Here is a 23,229-nt window from a genome sequence, read left to right on the forward strand (position 1 = left end):
TCAATCCTTCTCAATGAGGATATTGGCAGGGAGTCGCTTGCAGGCTAGAAGAGTTTTCAGAATTAATCTGTTCTTCTGATTCTGAGCTTCTGAATTTTCAATTCTTCATTTCATCCTAGATTTAATTCCTTAGTTAATAAACCATTGGTAATTGATAAGCTGAATCCACAAGATGCACTGTATGTTCTTCATTACCACTAGTACTTTCACTATTGAACTACTATTACTGCTACTCATCGTTACAGTTCTCCTGCTAGGGCCTAAATTAGTTATATAAACAATTTTGTAAATACAATGCCACGATGAATACTATGCTACTCATGATAATTAGGCTTACCAGCAACATTGAACCACGTGTAACAATTTTCTAGTAGAAGTTCTGTTTTGTCTCTTCGTTTTTGTTTATTTTGGACTTGTAGTTATTCAATATTGGTTTCATTTGTGTTTCAAAAGTATTACTAAGGCGAATGGTCATGGCATATTGCATATAAATCTGTAACATTTAGCATTGATCAAATTATTTTGTATAATCAATATTGCAAAATATCTTGACGCAAAGCAGTGTGCATAACTAAAGGAACTAATTTGAATTTATAAATTAATATGATAATTATATTGGTCAATATATAAGATAGACTATTATTATTATTCACCATTTAAATTAATAACTTAAAACTATAATTATTAACTTGAATGGTGAAAGAATATGACTGAATGAAAACTAGATGATAAAAATACATTGTTTTCTCTCACCTCAAAATTATCCTGATAAAAATGCATGGAATGAATTTGAAGAAATAAATATTTTAACAAAAAAGTGATTATTTTTGAATCTACTCTATTTACATTGTGTAGAAAATGTTAAAATAAAAAATATTGTAAATTCAAAAAATATATAATAAAACTCAAACCAACTTTTAAAATTTATGAGTTCTAAGCAATCATGAAGAACATACTTTTTATAAATGTATAAAATATATATGTATGCACACATACACACACATTATGTGCAAAATGTATCAAACCAAAGAAATACATGGAAAGTAAAGCATTAATTATAACAAATCGCATATAAAGGATTTGCATTTGTTAGTTACTTTTTATATGTAATATTTGGTAGAGGTTTTGAAATGAACATTTTCATTTTGATATAATGAGATAATTACTACCATAATATAGAGATTTAAAGTATATTTATGTTTAATTCAATTTGCTTAGATATTAAAAAGAACTTTTTATTGTAAATTTGAACTAATACACAAACATACCTTTATTAGCTTCCCGAAGGAGATCTTTATGTTTTCGCCAGTAAATTCGCCAGATTGGCTAATTTTATGTTTTGTCAATGTGTCAAGTCATTCTGAATAATTTGAGATCAAATTTGAAAAAAGTATGTGTGTTTGCATGTATGTTAGCCGAATTTTCGTAGATTTTTTCTCAGAAATGGCTTTCAACTATTTAAAAGCCATTCCATGTAACTCTACAAGTACTTGCGTTTATCATTTTTTCCTGACAAATTGTCCAAGTCGTTTCTTTATAATTAGCAGAAGTGCCAATTTTTTCATCCACATATAGTCCACGTTTTAGCCAAAAATCTTGAATCGATTTTGAAATTTAAAAACTGTTCAAAAGATATCATGTCCCTCAAGGTTGGGACGCGCGCTGATTAGTTTATAGTAAAGATAAGCCGGGCCGTTTCTTCGCAATCAATTATTGAAATTATTGTAACGTTTTTGATGAAACTTTTTATGTTTAGAGATATTAAAAAACATGCTAAAATATTGCGGTCCTAAGGCTAGTAGTTTTTTAATTTAACTAGGTGTAAGTACTTACTAAAAATAAGTTATACTTTATGTTAGAAATAAACAGTGGATTTTTTTTATCTAAATAGCTAAATCTCCCTTCTTATTGATTAAGTTGATTATTTACACATATCGGGAAGGGAATTTCATGCAACTTGCCTTGAGGCTAATGCCCCTTATACCTAGTTATATTATATTAATAACACAAACTTTCATTCCACTTGTTAAATAGTAGTATGTCTATTAAATGACCAGAAAAAAATTGTTAGTATCCTTATTCACATGCAAACATAATAAAACCCAAAGTGTTCAGGAAAGGTTTTATGGAGGGTTAACAATGAAATAACACAATGACAATGATAAATAAAATAAGCTACACAATAAATAACATTTAAAAAAATTAGTGTGATAAATACATGCTTTTTGTACTCAATAAAAATATTTACCCTTGATTTTTATTTGTGTTATAATTCCTTGAGTTAGTAAATACCAGTCTCATATCGTGAGCAAAATCATTTGGGGTTTCATAATTATCTCCAAGCAAATCTTCTTTTATCGACCGTAAATCCATTGGTGTATCGATGACTTGATAATAATCAGGATGTTCAATATTGTCAACAGGTTCTCGAAAAGGCGCGGCATCTTCAGATTTCCAAATTGCATCTAATAATTCACTGCAACTGACTTTCCAATCATCTGATGTCACAGACCTCAAATTTCTTCTAGAAACTGAAAGATACATCTATTCAATATTGGAAAGACCATTTTAATTTTGTAATGTTATATGAACAAATTTTATATACTAAAATTGAATCATTTACAGTAATTTTCAAATTAACCCGAGATTCACATAATCACGCTCATAACACATTCATGCACATGGGAAAATTTCAAGTGTCAGGGACTTGTTACCTTTTCTACTATCCTCAAATACTACTTCTTGATCATTATCATTTTCTGTTTCGCTCTCTGAACTACTTTGATAAGTATCCATTAATTGATGATATACTGCAGATACATCTATTGAGTCTTCTTCTCTGAAGTTGTATTTATAATTTTAGTTATGTTTTAATAAAAAGTTTACTTTAAATAACAACACTTGATGTTTATTGAGAGTTATAACAAACTTTTAGATTAAAAGATAGTATTCTGCATGTGTGAAACTTTTACCTTATGATTCGCAAACAGAGATCAGTAACTATTCGTGCCTGTTTAACTATTGTGCTATGTATTTTATTAAATTTTTCTGCATTAGTTGCCAAATATCGAACATCAAACTGAACTGAAGTAATTCTTCTGTAAAATCTATTTTCTAATCGAGCTTTGATACTTGCTAAATCTATTGGATACTCGACAATATAAGCATATGATGGATATATGCTCAAATCAACTGGAGCAATAAAAGGTTCAGCAATTGATAACTGCATAACCTATATAAAAAAACTAGTTATTACAAAAATATTGAACTTGCTGTTTTTCTTAATTCACCTGATCTAAGCCTTGAATTATTCTTCTACACGTTGCATCACAATCTCCTCGAGGCCATTCTTCTGGTGCAGGTTGATAAAGAATCATTCTTAATTCTTCAGGAAGAACTGGTACACAGCACCTCCCACTTCCACCGGTAACCCTGTAATGATAACATTTAATTTAAGTTTGAAGTAATTTAATAATAATGACAATCCAATATGAGTAATTGTTTTCAAATATTTGCAATTTATATTTGTATAATCACATATCACACAAAACATAGTTAAATATAGAAATTCATCAGACGTATAGATAATTATTGTATAGTAATATGTGCTTATCTATAGCTACATTTTCGTTCTAAATTTGACTTAATCTGTTGCACTTTTTTGTTATTTTTTATATGAAATATAACAAATATTTTAAAGTTTATAATCAAAACATTCTTGTCAGTGCTTCTTAGATGTCATAACTAAATTTATTACTCACTGTTTTCATTAATTGGTTCTAAATCCCAAGGACTCATGTATTCATATTCTCCATTATCCCATCGAACCTTAAAAAGTGAATAGATCAAAATTTATCCCTAAGAAACAGTATATTATTGAAAATACATTCAGATTATTCAAATAAACAATATCAAAAATGTAATGTTAAAGTATGTATAAGTAATTTATTATGTTGTGAATATTGAATTTCTTCCCTGACTAGTTTATTTTCAAATACTGGTACATTATTGTATGTATATTAATTCACTTCTATAAATATATTACATACAAATTAACTTGTAAATAAATTTCTTTCTAATCAACAGAAAATTTTAGCTAATTCTAGTAGATTTTGAATTTATTTTTGATTATTGTTAGCAATAAAAATGTAACAAATGTAAATATGTATGCATATCAACTTATTTCAAAAATAATTGTAGTCTCTAAAGAATAGTTTAAATAAACAGTTCAATACACAAAATTGAATGGTTGAGGGTATATATACCAATTATACAGGTGATACCAATATATTTAATACTACAGAAATAAGTATTGATACTAACCCTGAGTGACATAAATAATGATTCTGAAAATAATGGACTAATGGGACATTTTTCTTCTATTTGTCCTGACCACCAACCATCATCAATCATACAACGAAATCTATCACCAGGTCCCCAATTTCGATTGACAGCAATATCATATGTCTGCTTCAATACTAAAAAATCTAAGACATCTGCCATATCATGATATTTAATTGTAAAATGATTTCCAGTCAGAGTTCCATCTGGTTCAATAATGGCTAATTTCAAGCAACATAACCTCGGCGGTTTTTTTCATATTTAATGCCAACAACTTTGACAAACTCATGATCCTGAAATATATAAAAGTAAAATTAAAAAGTAAACTTAACGTGATGATGTTAAGTTGAAGAAATTACAAACTCTTTTATCTGATCGTTCCCAAGCTTTAGTTTTTTAGGTATTGGATAAACATCTTTTGTTTCTACTGCATCTAAGTATTTTTTATAACCCTGTGCCCAATAAACAACTTCATCACCCATCTGAGAAAAAATAAATTGATAAAGGTTAGAGATATTCAAGTTTCATTAAATAAACAGATAGATTCAAGAATTAAATAAAGTGTTACCTGGGGATAATATGGTGTTTGCGAGGTATAATCTCAGATAACCATTCAGATGGTTTATATTTTTCAGTAATCTCTACTTTATCATGTGGTGAAGGTACCTGTAAATTTGAAAATAATAAAATTCATATCAAAATAAAGCTTAGCAAAACTGAGATAATAATATGGTGATCATATGAAGTGTTACTACTGCATATTTATATACTATTTGCATTAGATAATTAAAAATCATCATTGATCAAATCAACAACTCTTTTTATAAAAACTCTCAAATTAAATCACTCAAATAGTGTTCCTATAAACTAATATAACTTATAAAACACATATAAACTATATAATATATATATAACTATATATTAATTTAAGTTATCTACCATATAATTTATAATTGTACAATTAGCGTATAATATAAATATAAATAAATAAATATAAATATAAATAAATATAAATATAAATAAATATAAATATAAATAAATATAAATATAAATATAATTATTCAAAAATTGATTAAAAAACTATAAAAAATATATAATATAAATAAATATAAATATAAATATAATTATTCAAAAATTGATTAAAAAACAATAAATACATAATATTTGAAATGAATTCCTATCAAGTGAATAAAATAAATAAAACTTCATAAATCGCAATACCTTCCGTTTTACAGGGGTACTCTTTCGACTAACAGATCCATTTTGCGGAGAATAACTCATTTTCCTAACAGGTCTTCGTTTACTTCTTTTTGGAGGTTTCAACACTTGACCCGGCTGATCCATTACCCAATCTGAATAATCCGTACTATCAGTTTCTGAACTGCTAAATTCTGAAAGCACAACTTCTTCATCACCGCCAGATGAGTCACCAGATTCTGGTGATGTAGTCGTGTCATGATTAAGATCTGGTTGATCGGAGTCCCTGTATGTACGGCTATTTTAAAACAAACAGAAAATTATGATCTGAGATACCATACAAATCAAGTATAGTGAAATTAATTCAGTTGTTTATCATTGCACAATTTACAGTCGTAAATCAGGCAATGCTATAATTACTGCATAGAAGGTGATATGATTCAATATTAATTTGTATAGTAAAACCAAATTTTTCTAAAGAAAAACTTCCAATACAATACAGAAAGCTGTCGAAATGCATAATGCAACAAACATAAATACTAAAATTAAAAGTTAGCTTTCGGTTTACATCCGAATCTTCATTATATTATAGGACACTACATATTTAGTTCCTGTATTTTGATTGCAATGGCTTGTGAATACAATAAAAACATGACAAAACACTAGAAATATATTAATGAAATATGTAAATTTAATATGTTTTTATTGTACCTATTTTGTTGGTTTGTCTTCCTGACATTTTTCTTATTATTGTCCTTTGGTCCAGAATTAGATGGATTTCCTGTTGATATCATGAGAGGTCTCCTTTTCATTTCTGCTGCATATAATGCTAACTCATTGTCTCTAGCTGCTGACCTGATATTGTGTAAATTTATAAATTTACTGATTATTATTTATTTAAAAAATTACAATAATAATAATATATAAATAAAAATAATAATAAAGTACCTAGCAAACTAATTGTATATTACTTTAATTAGTAATTAATAGTAAATACTAGTCGAATCAAATTTATCCTTTTTCGTATTTACAATTATTTGTTGGTTTTATTTAACCAAATACAATATTTAAACGAATAAATGTTTTATCTACACAACTTCCACAAGCTTAAATGAATATAATTGGCTAGTTGAATAAGATCCGAATTTAGCAACATTTAAAATTTTCAACTGTTTATTTCAAAAATAAAATTTTCACGTCTCGCTAAGAACTAACCAATGCGATTTCCATTGATATCTTTCAAACAAAATTATAATACTTGTAATTGTATTAATTAAATTTAATTTATGTAATAGACTTGATTCTATTTCATGTTCTAAAAAGAGTTCTAATAAGAGTTGCCACATTTGATATGCCTATAATATTAGTATATTATGTATATATATAGACCGTCAAAAAAATTTTACGATTAATTAATTACAAACGGCCCGGCCAATCTTTACTAAAAACTAATCACGACTCCTTATTGATATCTTTTTGACAGATTTTACATTTTCAAAATAGGTTCAAAATTTTTGGCGAAACCGTGCTCAAAAAATCGAGTTTAACCAGCGCAGCATGTCGAGGTTTTGAAAAAAACGTCGACAAAAGATCAATTTTTGGCTCACATACACATAAACATTAACCCCTAAAGGCGGGGTCCAAAAAAAAAAACAAGATATAAGAAAAGAGCGGAGGCGGTTTCATTTCATCTATTTCGTTTTCTGAAAATGATTTTTTTTTATTTAAGTGTTAACGTCAACTTTAATCAGTATGTAGATACAACGAAACCGATATGCCTCTTCAGCTTCAACCGCCTATTGTATGCCATCATTGGTATCATTTTAGTATGTTATTTCAGACTACAATATCTATCGTCATACAAAATCGTAAGAAAAGTTTTCAATACATAATTACGAAAAATTGGCCGGGCAGATTTTTACCAAAAACTAATCAGCATGATTCCCAACCAATATTTTTCGAACAGTTTTTTAATTTTTAAAATCCATTCAGATTTGTTGACGAAAAATTTTACACTTCTGGTAATCATAAAGACACAACTCGGCCGACTGTCGCGCAAAACTAATTAATGCTAGTCCTTATGAGTTGCATTGAATGGATTTTATAATTTTCGTAATCCGTCCAGCCTTTTTCGAGAAAACGTCGACAAAAGGTCAAAAATTGGCTTATATACAAATACACAGACACACACTTTTTGATCAAAGATGACACAATTTGGTCTCATTCGATTCAGAATGATGCCCAGGAGTGCATTTTTTTTACCAGATAATACTAAGTGCTGACTATGTTAAATACCAGGGTGTACATCTAGATCACGGACTAACATGGAAACACCACACTACAACAAAAATCAAAACTATCAAATCTAGAATTACGGAACTTCATTGGATTATCGGACATAATTTTAAATTAACACTCAAATACTAAATCCTGGTTTATGAAATGATAATTCCTATCTGGTTATACGGAATAGAGCCTTAGGACTGCTCTAGCAAATCTAATGTAGCACTGGTACAGCAGAGACCAAATCAAGACTACTTAGAATGATGATAGGTGCACCCTAGTACGCAAGCAGTAAAACTCTGCATGATGATCTGAATGTGCTATATAAAGACTTTATAAAAACAAAATTCACTAATCATCATCAAAAATTAGAAAATCACCCCAAATCACTCATTGCTCCGCTGCCCCTTACTCCACAATTAGGAAGACTTGAAAAAATTATGGCCTATTAACTTGATCCAATAAATTAAATCTAATAGTAATTACGGTCGGGGGTAACTACAACCTATAATTATATTTAATTAATGTAAACCAGTTGGTATTGGTATTTTGACTTGAGGCAAGTTACATGAACTTCACGATATTTGTAAATAATCGACTTAATCAATAAAAAATAAATTAATTTATGAGTGATTAAAAGTATTCCGAGTGAATTAATTGAAATAGAACGAACATGTTAACTTGGAGTATTTTCTAAAAGCAAATTTTTAAAAATCAACAATTTTTACATTTGAACCAGTTTGCATAGACTTTAATGGTTTAGTATGTTCATTAAGACCAAGTACTCTATTGTTGTACCAAGTAAATATACTAATTTAATTTTAGCTAACGTCAAAAAAACTACTCATTTTCTCAAACTTTGATAAATTTTTAAAATTAAATTACTTGTCGTAAGGCCGTAATATTTCAGTAACTTCTATAAGACCATGATATATATCGCTAAAAAAGTTCCATAAAAATCGTCTTAAATTTTTTTTTCTACAGTTAATTACAAGAAAACGGTTCAGTAGATTTTCACTTAAAACTAATCAGCATCATTCCCAACTAATATCTTTCGAACAGTTTTTGATTTATTAAAATCGATTCGGTAGTGAGCTTAAATGTGGACGAAAAGTTTAACACGTTTTCCATAATACAAAGAAATGGCTCTGTAGATCGTCAACAAAACTGACGATTGAATTAAAATTAAACGACTTGTAGTAGGGACGTAATATTTTATTATAATCTATAAGACTATGATATCTACCGTCAAAAAAAAAAATCATAAAAATCGTCGAAAAAAAAATGTTAACACTTATTACAAGAAAAAGGCCCGGCCGATCTTTACCAAAAAGTAATCAGCAAGATTCCCAACCAATATCTTTCGAACAGTTTTTGAATTTTCAAAATCGATTGAGAATTGCTGGCTAAAACGTGGACGAAAACTTTTTCACTTTTCTGCTATTTACAAAGAAACGGCCAGGCCGATCGTCGTGCAAAACTGACAAACGATAGTCCCATCGAGATACATCGAATGGCTTTTGAATTTTTGAAATCGGTCCAGCCGTTTTCGAGAAAACGTCGATTTACGGCAAAAAATCTATTGACATACACACACACACACACACATACTTTTTCCAAATTTGGTCTCATTCGATTCAGAATGGCTCTAAACGTCGAGAAAACGTAAAATTAGCGAATCGGATTTTTTATGAAAACAAACTTCTCCTTTGGGAAGTAATAAAATATAACTCAAAATATAATTAATGTTCTGATCGTTATTAATAATAAAAAAAAAATTAATCGATTCAGAATAACAAACCGAATCATACAAACATGAAAAATTGAGATAATGTGATAAGAGATAAAATTAGCAAATTGGGCATTCTGGCGTAATCGTAAAAATCACCTTAAAGTTTAAAAAAAAAACAACCACGCAAATAATAAAATAAATGTTGTTGATTTATGAATAATAACATTTATGTAAAGTTATTATAAGAAAAAAAAAACTATTTGAAAATGTAATAAAAATAAATTTCTTACACTTTATCAGTAATTGCTCGAAGTAGACTGGGTTTAATAGGGCGCATAACATTGTGCCTTTCAAATACATAAGAGCCGTCGCGTTGCCAGTTACCGACACTGTTGCGAACTCTCTGAACATCTGCACCTGGCCGACGCGCGACCGAGCGCTGGCCTCCGTTGAATGCGTGCGCCGCCCTCGGCGAACTAGTTGCCTGACGCTGTCCTACCTGCAACAACTTTGATTATATTATATAGATTGGAAATTATACATATCTAACTTGCACAAAAAAAAAAACAAATTTATTGTGAAATCATGAAGAATTCACAATGTTAAATGCATGCAGAACAAACAATAGTGTTGATAAATTATAAAATACATGATAATCCTAATTATTTAGAGAATAGCATCATTGTAGTAAACATATGTTCACTACATACTAATATTACAACTTTTTGATTTATATATAAAACAAATTAAATCATATTGAATACGATTTTATGAAGGAAAGAGCAACATAATTATGTATCATACAGCAGCATTATCATCTGAATTGCTTCCACCAGAATCATCATTCTCTTGATTTTGATTATTCGGTTCTGGTACACCTAATCTTCTTGCTCTAGCTCTAATCAATGAGTCAATGCCAAAACGCGATACTACATTGTTAGGAATACCCTCAATTACTTGTAGAACACCTGTAATAAAAAAAATATTTTAAAAAAACTTTGAAAGCTTTTTAGTAATATTTTTTTAAATAATTGTGTACTATAAATTATTTAATAATTGTATTACAAAATAATGATAATATTCCAAAGAATAATATTGATATGCCACAATATACAATATGAATGCTTATCTTTCAAATATTAGTAATAATATTCTAAATTAATTAGTTTGCTTAATTAATTAATTAAATTAATTTATGGGTTCATCAAAAACTTGGTAAAATTCCAACTAATGTGGTAAAATTCCAACTAATAGAATACACTGTAATTTTCAAAATGATTTAAAGTTAATTATTTTGAGCAAGATTTATTAATGGTAGTGGCAAAGACAAAAGAGTTACCTTACTTTGGTACCACAAAGTAAAAAAATAAAAATTATGTGTTATTACTAAATAAAGATTATTGCAGAACCTCACATACCTCCATCTCCTACAGCTATGTTTGGAATGAGCTGTTCACTAGGACAGTGTTCTCTGCCTGGCACTAACCTTTGTAGTGCAGGCGGATGAGGATTTCCATCACTATCCACTAAAAAGGGAGGAGGCATCAAATGGGGTGCTGTTTGAGTTTGCTCATCCAGCACATAATTATTGGTGTCCCTTATTAATGGTCTATAATCCGTGTGAAAAAATAGTTCTTTCGGCAACTGAATAAAAAGAAACAGCCATTCAAAGTAAAATTTTGCTCTTATAACAAATGCTAAAATTAGAATGAATCATTCTTACTACTTTCAATAATGGATGACCAGTTCCAAACCCAAAAAGTAGAATTTGACCATGGGAATCAGTGGCAGCAAACATTGTACCATCTTTAGACCATTTGGCATCAAAAATAGATCCAAACCCTTGACCAATTGCATCTTGAAATTCAGCCATATAAGACTAAAAAAAATAATAAAATGAATATAAAATTGATTTAATTCATTCATTCACTTGTACTTACGCCTGTATAAATATCCCATACAAATAATCGCCCATCATGACCAGCAGTTAACATAATATTTTCATCTTTTGGATGAGATTCTAACACATATATCACATCTTTATGGCCTTTAATATTTTCGTTAGTTTTGCTGTTGTTGTTGTATTCCATACTTTTACCTGCAATTAAAATTAAACCAATTAAAAGAAAAATTGTTTATGTATATACAAACACCACACGCACACACACACACATATATATTTATATATATCATGGAGTGGTGTATACATATTCAATCTCAAATCATTCATGCAATTATATTGACTATCAACTAAAAGTGTTCAACAAAACCTAAGTTAGCACATCTTAAGTAAAAGTACGCAATGTCGCCAGTTCATATGTGTTTTAATAAACAAGATTTATATTGATTATTCAATTAAAAAAAAAAATCCAACCCCACTCTTTATATATGCTATTATGACTTCCACCAATTTGGCCATCTTTAAACCTAATGGCAGCATTCAGATGTAAATTCCCTTTAATGACCTTCACCACTTCTTCAAAATGCTTTTGAATTGTGCACAATGTAGTAACAACCTCGCATAAGAGTATTTTGAATAAATGCATTAGCAATTTTCAGACTGAATCTTATTGTTGTTTTTTATCTTATCTAGTGAACGCATGTAGTGTAAACATACAGACAGATACAAATGCTAGCTATATTTAAAATTACCGTTAAATCATTTGTTGCTGTCACAACCCAATTGTCATTGCATGTCCATGAAACCATAGTAACTCTCAATTTTTTTATTTCAAAATCAGGAGTATTTTCTGGACTGAAATAAATTTATAATTAATATTCAAATACAACATTCAAAGTTTATGAGATGATATGTTTCGTGCATTCAAGACTGTTTATGTACAATAAAACACCATAATAAAAAAAAATTAAGATGTTCTATACTTGATCTCAAGTAGAAATGACATATTTTAATGTTAAAAAATAGTGATCCAGACGATTCAAACAATTAGCAATTATTGATTGTGACAAATATCCATTTTATGCTTTGGGTGCATGAATATTGCTAAATTATGAATAACAAATCAATGTGTTTCTTATTATAATAGCTTTAATTTGAATACATAATCTAAATATAGGTAAATCAGCAAAACCTCTATCTATTTGCATTTTCAAAAGTAAGAATAATAATGTTAGGATATAAGCAACTCTTTGTGTGGAGTAATTCTATATAGCCATCTGCAGATGGGATTACATACATATGTAAGCCATATGGTAAGTATTCACTAAGCTCATATTGACATATTTACATTACATTTTCTTTATGTACTTTTGAAAAATTGTGCTTTACAATGATATTTTAAATTATATGAAAATCAACAAATTATCTTAAAAATGATGTTTTTAGTAACTATACCCAGGTAGTGTTTCATTCATTAATAACTTTCGGGACTTCCATTGCTGAGATTCAAAATTCCATATCAATGCACTGCCATCCTTACTTCCTGATATGAACTTTAATCCATTGTTAGCCCACTGAATAGAATCAACTGCATCTAATAAATATTTAATTTATCTTATTTATTTTATTTATTATTAATTTAATTTGTAAATGTGATTTATTTAATTATGCAATAAGTTAAATATAAGTTAAATGAATTTAATATAATTGTATCCTATTTGGAAACTTTATAAAATCTATCAATCTTACAATATAAAAGCAATTATGTATGATTACAAAATCTAATAAGTTGGGCAAATAAAACATAAATATGTATGGTTAGCCTACCTGTATGGATTCCAATTTCATGAATTCTTTTGGGTCCTTCATCTTCTTGCATCATGTAAATACGTACATGATGATCAGCAGAACCAGCAGCTAGAAATGTACCACCAGGACTAAATGATGCACAAATCATCTGACAATGTCCAGGGCGCATCCGTTCATAGTATTGGTACGGATTGGCCCTTAAATAAAAAAAGGTCAATATTAAAATAAATATTAATTCTAGAATAAACATGTTATAAATTGTATGAAAACATATTGCTATTGCATGCATATATTTGAAAAACTAATATGAAAAAAGTTTATTATTATTGTGAGTGGAATTGGAAACTGCAAGCACTATTACCCATTTTGTAGTGTTCAATTGACTACATGCTAACACGCAAACAAATATTATCATGATTTGAAATTTAACAGTAAGATATAATGTCATTCTTAATATTTGATCACTATATTAATAGTATTTCGAAACATTATAAGCTGGAAACAATGCTTTTGTGCATTATGTCCATTTACTTTTATATTCTCGAATGATTATAAAAAAAGCCTCTAAAGCAATTAAATTTAACAAGACTTTTTAATTTGCACAACCATGAATAAGCACAATCAATTTGCGATATCTTAAAATTATTTTCATTTTATAACTGTAATCCAATATCTTATATCACATGAAATCCTCTGTATATTATTATACAGCCTGCATTAGTATTCATGTTTTTAACTATTTCTAAAAGTAAACTTACCCAAATATAGGTTTAGAATTTTTCCCATATGTATATGACCAAAAGGCTATAGAACCATCAGTACTAGTTGTTATTAAATAACAATTATCACCAACATATGAAGGACAAAAATTTACCTGTAACATGAATATTTATCATTAATATAGTATTAATACATTATAGAAAGAAACTGCTAGAGTAATATACTTGAAACTACTTAAATACTTGATCCTCTAAACGACATGTGTAAAGTTTATACAAATAATTTTTAACATATTAGCATTTTAAACAATCCCAAAAATAACCATGAAGAATTCATTATAAATTTGACAATATCTCAGGAAAAATAATAATAAAATTTCATAAAATTTAAATTTCAAATATATTAAGTTTATTATTCATTATATTATATGACTTACAGATGTTATCATTCCAGTATGGCCTAATAAAACAGCTACCGGAGCTGTTGTTGATAATTCCCACACTCTTATACTATGATCTAAACTACCAGCAGCCAGAAGAGTATTATCAAAATTTATATCAATATCAGTAATTTCCCCAGAAGCTCCACGGAATGTAGATAACAATCTGCCATCGGTTGCACTCCAAAGTTTAATTAACATATCATCAGCTCCCTTTAAATAAATTTTAGGTGTAATTGCAGTTTTAGAATTTTGTGATATGAGTGCAACAAATATTAAATGTTAAATATGAACACTCAGATTTTTAACACACACTTTAATAATTACGTTTCGAGACCATGGTATGCCCCATCTTTGTATGTGATCGCGCACTCCTTTTTGTTTACATTATAATAATATCCATACATATCCCTTCATCTTCGACACTTAAGATTTGTTTTCAAATATTTCTGTATATATTCACATGTTTAGTACTGTGTCAATCATTGCAAAGTGGGTGTTAATTGTTTTTCAAAAATTAAATATAATTTAAATAAAATAATGTAAAATGTAAAAATTAAATAATGTATTAGTATATATTTTTACTTTTTTAAAATTACACTGAAGATGAGGCATATCATGGTCTCAAAACCTCTGTAATTATTAAATAAAGTGTGTGTTAAAAATCTGAGTGTTGTATTGTTCATATTTAACATTTAATATATATATATATATATATATATATATATATATATATATATATATAATATGCATAGATAAAAACTCAGCATACTTTTGCTAGAATAAATTAAAATTTCAAATGATATGAAATTTTTCTCTCAACATATTTAGTTCTTCATGAAATCATATTTAAAAAAATTAGTATATATTTCAAACTATAACATCTGGTTTAATTAGAATTTTATCAAAACATTAAGAGTGATTTTTGAGCTTATATTATTAGATTTGGCTTGAGAAATTTCTATTATCTCTTGCCCTACTACTTATGGGATATAGTTATCTATGCTAATGGTGGACTAGTATTATAATTTTTGAACTCACAGTAATAATATATTTTCCACTTTTGTCAAACATCATACAATAAACAGCTGATAAATGTCCGAGAGTTTCTCTCAAAAGCTGTAATTTTTTATATAAATTTCCATGGGCTGTAAATGGTTTTATTGATGATCCCGATATATGTCTACCTTGAATAATATTTACTGCAAAAAAAAATAATAATAATAATAATAAGAACTGCTAATAATAAAATATCAATAGTTTATATTATGTCTATATATTATAGTCTATTTTTTATATTAAAAATTCGATTTAAAAAAATATATTTTGAGTTGCTTTAACTCAAACATATATTTAAGTTTGTAAGTTTAGTATATAAGACAGCAAACATTAGGTATTTTATGAAACAAGTTTAATATTAACATAAAAAGATTATTAATGTCAAATAGTTTACTTCCAATTAACAGAATAAATTAGTATTGTTAATGTATAATGATTTACATTTATGAATTAGTATGTAATAAGTGAAAAAATATAACATGAGTGAATTTAAATAAAATAAAATACCCAACAAGGAATAAGTTGACTATTGCAACAATAAATATAGTTTTACATAATAATACAACATCATTATATCAAACTAAATATCTCGTTCAAACAATATCAAAATTGTATTAATACATGAAAATATATAAATGGGCATATATGTTCTAAGTTTAAATTCTAGCAAAGATACATACCAATATTATGAATTGTATTTGAAGAGCTAGGCCCAAATTGTAGCCCATTTCTAGGACACATATAATCACTAGAGCGATACACTCGATTAATGTTATTTTCAGTTCTTAATAAACTTTGTCGTCCTGCTCCGAGCAGAGAACTAACCCCTTTGATACTTGGAGGTATATCTCGATCTAATATAGGACCTAACCTACAGCAAATTTCAAAAAGATGATTTGAACGAATGTGTGGATATCGTTGTTCCTGAAACAAAGAAAATGAACAAAATTAATATAATTAATGTGATAGAGCTATGGTGTAATAATTTTTTACATAATAATAAAAAAATGTCTCGTCTTTTATAATATTCTTCATTATCTTATTTTATACTTGAATAGTATTTGCATTTTCCAATACAACTTGAATTAATTTGAAAAGATAAGATAGCAAGTCTAAAGTAAGACAAATGTTTCAAACACACATTACATTTGATTTTTCCAAAAAAAAATTATATAAGAAACCAAAAATTGAAAAATTAATTTGTGAGGATTGATTAAAATTGAAATTCTCATGACACTTATTATAGTTTGTTGTTATGTTATTGATTCTCATTTTGTAGAACTGCACTTTATAAATTTTGATTACCACTATATTAACAAAACTTTTCACGCACAATTGATCTTTGTATAGAAGAACTTTAAAATCTTAGCAACACATTTGAAATAGAATCACTTCAACTAACTTTAGTACACAAAATGTATTTGCACTGCGACACGAATTGGTAAAATATGAGTATGATAAAAGTTCTATTAAAACCCATCAAATACTTGCACTTATAATGAAATAAAAAAAATCAAGTAAATTGTAGAAAAGAGAAAATAACTAATGAAATACTAAAATATAACCTACCAATTCTTCTAATGTTAATTCATGTTCATTTCCTTGCCAATCTAATCTTCTAGACAATATCTGTAACATTTATTTTTGTTCAATATTGGTACCTTTTAAAATATAATAGATATAATTTCAAAACTTACATCCTTCTCTTTAAGTTCCTTGTGCAAGGCCTACAATTTAAAATATATTTAAACATATAAAAACTAATATTATTTTAATTTTTGCTTCATTTTATCACCTGAAATGTTTCTTGTAACGGGCTGGCCGATAAAAATTTTGCTATTAAAAAATATAGTTCTGAAAATAAAATCAAAATCATTGAAACTGATAAAAAAATCTTATAAATTTTCAATATAAATACAACTAACCTGTTTTAATATTATTATCAATTTTGTTTGATCGTTTAGTATCCATTGCGTTTGAGTTTGACATTTGTGTCATATTTTAATAAAATATGTATTAATATTCAACCAATTAATATGATTGCAGAGTTTGACACTTGCATTTTATTGAACTGTATTCGACGAGAAGTCTCTCATTCCCACTAGCCATGACTATCTTTGCCATATATTTCGAACTAACAACGAAATGTCGAAAGTCGGAGCTCGTAGCGCTCAGTTCGCTCGTTCGCTAGTTCGCCACTTCGTTCGCTCTTCGGCCGTTCGTTAGGTCGCTCGTGGTCGCTCGGCTCGACACAGCTCGGCATATACGGACGACGGACGCTTGTGGCAGGGGTGTGCGCTTTCGCTATATGAGCGGCACGCATCTTTTGATCGCACCCAACAGGGTTGCGCTGCAAACGTGCATTTCCTCCTTGATATTGATGGAGCTGAAATTTGCTATCATATAATTTAAAATTCAATACAGTAGAACCTCGATTATCCGGACTAATTGCTGTCGATGGGCATCCGGATAATCGAAAATCCGGATAATCCAAATTATGAAGAATAATGTTTTGTTTATCAAAAATAACAAATACATATATAGATATTAACAAAAATCGATGTTTATTAGAAAATGAACACGTACATATTTTCTTACAATTAGATTACATTATACATATTGTTAAGCATGAGGTAAAATATTCAGGTGGTACGCAGGGCCGGATTTAGAAATTTGGCGCCCCGGGGCACTGACAAAAATGCCGCCCCATCCCTAAAATTTTACGAACTTTCGAACTTTTTTTAAAGCAATCACGCTGCTTCAGCTGCGTAGGGACAATAATAGGAGCGCGTAAGCGCCGCGTCGCAGTCTAACGAATAAACAATGTTACATAACCCATATAAATGTAAACAAAATTTATACTTATTATTAAAATATTTTTAAAATATCTGATAATTTGATGTGCATATGTCTTATGATCACTTTTGTCCACCAAACGTTTCTTTTTCAAATTTTTTTATTGGATCATCGAAACCGCTAAACCTGCCTCCCACAAATTTATGCAGTTATTTATTCTATAATTTTTTGAATGATATTGGAAGCTTGTTTTCTCAACAACTAAATTATCATTTTTGGCATTTTGGCCCGTATCTTCAAAACAGTTGGACCTGCCTTGGCCAATAACTAATCAGCACGTCTTCTCAACAATAGGAATTGAACCATTTAAATCAGTTGATCCGTGTTCACTTGAATAATTAAAAAATAATAGATTTGTATTGATGGGGAGACGTGCTGATTAGTTTTTGGCACGAATTACGAAAAATGGTAATTGAGATTTGATATTTCTTCTCTGAAACAGTTACGCAGCGTGCAAAACGTCCATAATTTAAAAAAAATGTCAAAATACAAAAAATGTATTTTAAGAGTCATTTTTTTCATTTTCATTTTATTTCGATTTTAAAGCTTATAAAATGTAATTTTCAGTACGGGATGTTTCAATAATTTGTCTTAAGGCACAATGCAATGCGTCACTAGTTTAAATTATTTTTCAACTTGGAAGTGCAGAAATTCGTCATTTTAAGAAGGTTCCAGAACTGAAAAAAATATTTTTCTTAAACTTTCAGCTTGTTTACGGACCTTTATATTAGCCAAATTGACAAATTTGATAATGACTTATTAACTTATTAACCAATTTGATAATTTACGTTCGGAGAGGGAGGCAAGGCAAAATAATAAATTTTAATAATCGGTTATTTTAACCCAAATTTTGCATTGCAATCGTATTATGCTTTGTTAACTATATTTCTTGAAATAAAAAATGTTGTTAAAAAAAGTTGATTATATTGTATAAAATTTTTTTCTCACTATCCAAATTTTGCCGCCCCCAAAAATTTGCCGCCCTGGGCAGTAGCCCCGATTGCCCCTACTGTAAATCCAGCACTGGTGGTACGTAAAGTGTCAATGAAGAAGAAAAGTTGCTTACGAATAATTTTTTGATCGTTTTTGTAAAAAACAACAATATAGAGCTTCTTCTAAGAGTTCATTTTTCGGTCTCTTCATCATTTTTCCATTTTCACTCCCCTCTTCACTATCTAACTTGCAAGTGTACGACAAAAATGAATCGGCATTGTTTTTAATATCGCTTATAGTGGATGTACTGTACCTACACCCAGGGCCGGTCCTGGGGTCCCCGCATGCAAGATTTGTTCTAGCGCCCCCCCCCCCAATAATTTCAACTGTTTTATCAGTTTTTCATTAAAATTATATAAACATTTACTTTATTTTTTTAAATTAATTTTTAATCATTCTGGATTTATAAAACACAAAATTTTAGATGTAATCTAAAAGCATATAAAATACATTGATTTTAAATTTATTTAGAAAATCGAAGCGATTTGCGGGTTGATCATAATCAAATATTTTTAAATTCTCAATTATTTCTAACGTAGGTGTAATATTAATATTTTGGTTTTGAAACATTTAACTTATTTATTATGCGATTTATTCTATAGAGCAAATCACGCCAAAAGAGCAAAATAAGAATAGTCTTTAATTTTTAAACATAACATTCGTATTTTATGTTTTAAATCAAATTTTATTTTAATTTATTTTTTCATTATTCACAATATCCAAAATTGCATCGTAAACTTCTCCGTATTGGTATCGTAAGAGCCGAATTGTATTCAGCTTTACTTTTCCATCAGATGCAAAGTATCAGATTGTAGTTTTAAAGTTAAACTTTTAACGTATTTTTAAAGTATTGTCCAGAATTAGTAAAATATGCAAAGAAATTACATATTCCCTTAACTGTACTGAAAAAAATTATATTTGTATCTGTATTATTTCTGCATAGTTAATAATTAAATTATGTATAAAAAAGCTTAAAGATTTTTGTTCCTAAGTACATTTTGCTTTCATTTTTCATATTTGCTCCATTTCCATAACCCTAACCACGCATGTCTTCAACATTCAAAATTCATCAGAAGCGAAACATTTGCAATAAAAGCAAAAGTTACAATTCAATTTCTCGGAATGAACATGCCATTTTTTAAGCACTGACTCCCCATTTTTTATTTTCCCGATTATAATTTGTTTCTATTTTTTAACAAGTTCCGTTTTAACTAAATTAGCTCGCAATTTTTCGTCAACAATGCCCAATAATTAATTTAATATTTCGCAGGTTTGAGCCTATGGGATTGAACAATAGATAATTTTTTTTTTCGATTCCACGGTAAATTCAAAAAAAGAAAAAATTGAATAAGTAGATTAAGCAATGAACAGAGCTGTTATTTACTAATTTGCAGAGTTATTAATCGGTTAATTGTTTCTACTGATATTGCATTGCAAATAAATGTGATTAAACGCTTTTTGTGTCTTCGTATCCCTAATTAAGTTAGATTGTTTATTATAATTTATTATGTATACTTGATTTTATATAAATAATTCTAGATTTTATATAAAAAATATAAATATTATCATATAAATTTAATTTTCGAAACTCGTTTTGGCACCCCCTAAGGCGTGCGCCCGCATTTTTTGCATGCATCGCATGCAAGGCAGGACCGGCCCTGCCTACACCATACCTATCAGCTAACTTACGGCCGGTTTCGCCTTTTTTAACGATTCTATAATATTTATTTTATCTTTAAAGGATAACACCACCCTTTAAAAATGTATATATGCACGTCAAAACAGAGAATGTATTATTAATGTATATTGTATATATGCACGTCAGAACACACTAGTAAAATTGCAAACGAACTCCGACGCGATTATGTCCGGATAATCGCGAATCCGTATAACCGAGGTCCGGATAATCGAGGTTCTACTGTATTTTACAATCCCTTTTATTAGTCTGTAATTAACTAGTGGGTGCATGGCATTGCACCTTGTACTTCCCGTACCGAAAATTAAAAATTTTAAAATATCTCATATTTTTTGGAAACTTTGAAAAAATTTGATTTTTGAGAATCTTGAAATTTTTTAAACAAAAATTGACTTTATTGAAAAATTTTTAATTTTTTAACTTCCCGTAGGGTAAGTTATAGTAATCGCAAAAAAATCAAAAATGAAAATTTTTGCATATCTTTACGTTTGAAAGGTTTCTGAATATTTTGGCATGCCTTAGAAAAAATTGATGTATGTGTGTGTGTGTGTATGTTAGATACAATTTTTTGTCCACGATTTCGGGTGCACGAATTAATGTTTTTAACCATTTCTAAAAGTAAACTTACCCAAATATAGGATTAGAATTTTTCCCAAGCTGGTGCTGGTTGTTATTAAATAACAATTAACATATGAAGGATAAAAATTTACCTGTAACATCAATATTTATCATTTATAGTATTAATACATTATGTGAAAATACAGTACATTATGTAAAATGGATGCCACGTTTTCGGGCGAACGAATCAATCGATTTGAATGATTCAGAAAACATTCGATTTCTATTGATAAGAAGACGTGCTGATTAGCTTTTGGTGAAGACAGGCCCAGCCGTTTCGAAGATACGGGGCAAAAAGTGCCAAAACGGTAATTCAGTTTTTGAGAAACTTACCCAAATATAGGATTAGAATTTTTCCCATGCTGGTGCTGGTTGTTTTTAAATTACAATTATCACCAACATATGAAGGACAAAAAATTACCTGTAACATCAATATTTATCATTTATAGTATTAATATATAAAGTGGAAATACAGTACATTATATAAAATGGATGCCACGTTTTCGGGCGAACGAATCAATCGATTTGAATGATTCAGAAAACATTCGATTTCTATTGATAAGAAGACGTGCTGATTAGTTTTTGGTAAAGACAGGCCCAGCCGTTTCGAAGATACGGGACAAAAAGTGCCAAAACGGTAATTCAGTTTTTGAGAAACTTACCCAAATATAGGATTAGAATTTTTCACTGGTGCTGGTTGTTTTTAAATTACAATTATCACCAACATATGAAGGACAAAAAATTACCTGTAACATCAATATTTATCATTTATAGTATTAATATATAAAGTGGAAATACAGTACTTTATGTAAAATGGATGCCACGTTTTCGGGCGAACGAATCAATCGATTTGAATGATTCAGAAAACATTCGATTTCTATTGATAAGAAGACGTGCTGATTAGTTTTTGGTGAAGACAGGCCCAGCAGTTTCGAAGATACGGGACAAAAAGTGCCGAAACGGTAATTCAGTCAAGAATTATTATTAGATATATGCACATCAAATTCAGATATCTTATAGAGATTTTAAACATGTGAACTAATTTTGTTACTATTTTTTTGGGTTCCGTAAATTTTAAATTTACAATTCAGTTTAAATATGTATATGTTTCATATGCGTTATTTTACTCGTAAAATATATATCCTCAGATGGATTCTTTGGACTTCTCTTTATTGTAAACATTTTCAAGTGATTTGAGCAATAACATCGTCACTAGAATAATAATAATATACATGTATATTATATGAACGATATTAATTTTGTTTTTGAAAATATTTAAAACAACTGTAATTAATTATAGATCACCAAGCAAATCGCGTTTCGTAATACAATATTATATTAATATCAGTTAATATTAGTGCAAAATAACTTAATTAACTTTCCGAAGGAGCCGCCGCCGCCTTTTAGCGAAAATATTTTGCGTGTTTTATCTTTTATGCGATAAAGAGCTCGCGATGGATCTGTATTTGGAAGTGTCGTGTTTACAAAATATGATATGAAGAAATGATTTCGTTACTGTATATATAATAATTTAAACCTTATCGACTTTATCGATTATAAATGAACACGTGAAGTACGTTTAATGA

The 23,229-nt window shown here is 28.7% G+C and overlaps 1 protein-coding gene across 1 annotated transcript in view; it reads right to left on the minus strand.

The window, feature by feature from the left end:
- Positions 1-17,692, minus strand: part of LOC113376507 (bromodomain and WD repeat-containing protein 3) — a 32,073-nt gene extending 14,381 nt beyond the window's left edge. The window contains exons 1-11 of the mRNA XM_026616454.1: positions 17,406-17,692; positions 17,276-17,334; positions 17,178-17,207; positions 17,050-17,109; positions 16,161-16,404; positions 15,463-15,623; positions 14,419-14,634; positions 14,021-14,136; positions 13,281-13,459; positions 12,909-13,047; positions 11,357-11,359 (exon numbers count right to left, since the gene is read on the minus strand). Coding sequence (XP_026472239.1) covers positions 11,357-11,359; positions 12,909-13,047; positions 13,281-13,459; positions 14,021-14,136; positions 14,419-14,634; positions 15,463-15,623; positions 16,161-16,404; positions 17,050-17,109; positions 17,178-17,207; positions 17,276-17,334; positions 17,406-17,478 — 1,280 coding nt within the window. The 5' untranslated portion in view covers positions 17,479-17,692. The remainder of the gene's footprint in view (positions 1-11,356; positions 11,360-12,908; positions 13,048-13,280; positions 13,460-14,020; positions 14,137-14,418; positions 14,635-15,462; positions 15,624-16,160; positions 16,405-17,049; positions 17,110-17,177; positions 17,208-17,275; positions 17,335-17,405) is intronic.
- Between the last annotated feature and the right edge of the window lie 5,537 nt (positions 17,693-23,229).

The sequence above is a fragment of the Ctenocephalides felis genome, unplaced genomic scaffold (genome assembly GCF_003426905.1).
Source record: "Ctenocephalides felis isolate EL2017-DRISC unplaced genomic scaffold, ASM342690v1 CF-g0.4_SCAFFOLD_01886, whole genome shotgun sequence".
Classification (NCBI taxonomy): domain Eukaryota; kingdom Metazoa; phylum Arthropoda; class Insecta; order Siphonaptera; family Pulicidae; genus Ctenocephalides; species Ctenocephalides felis.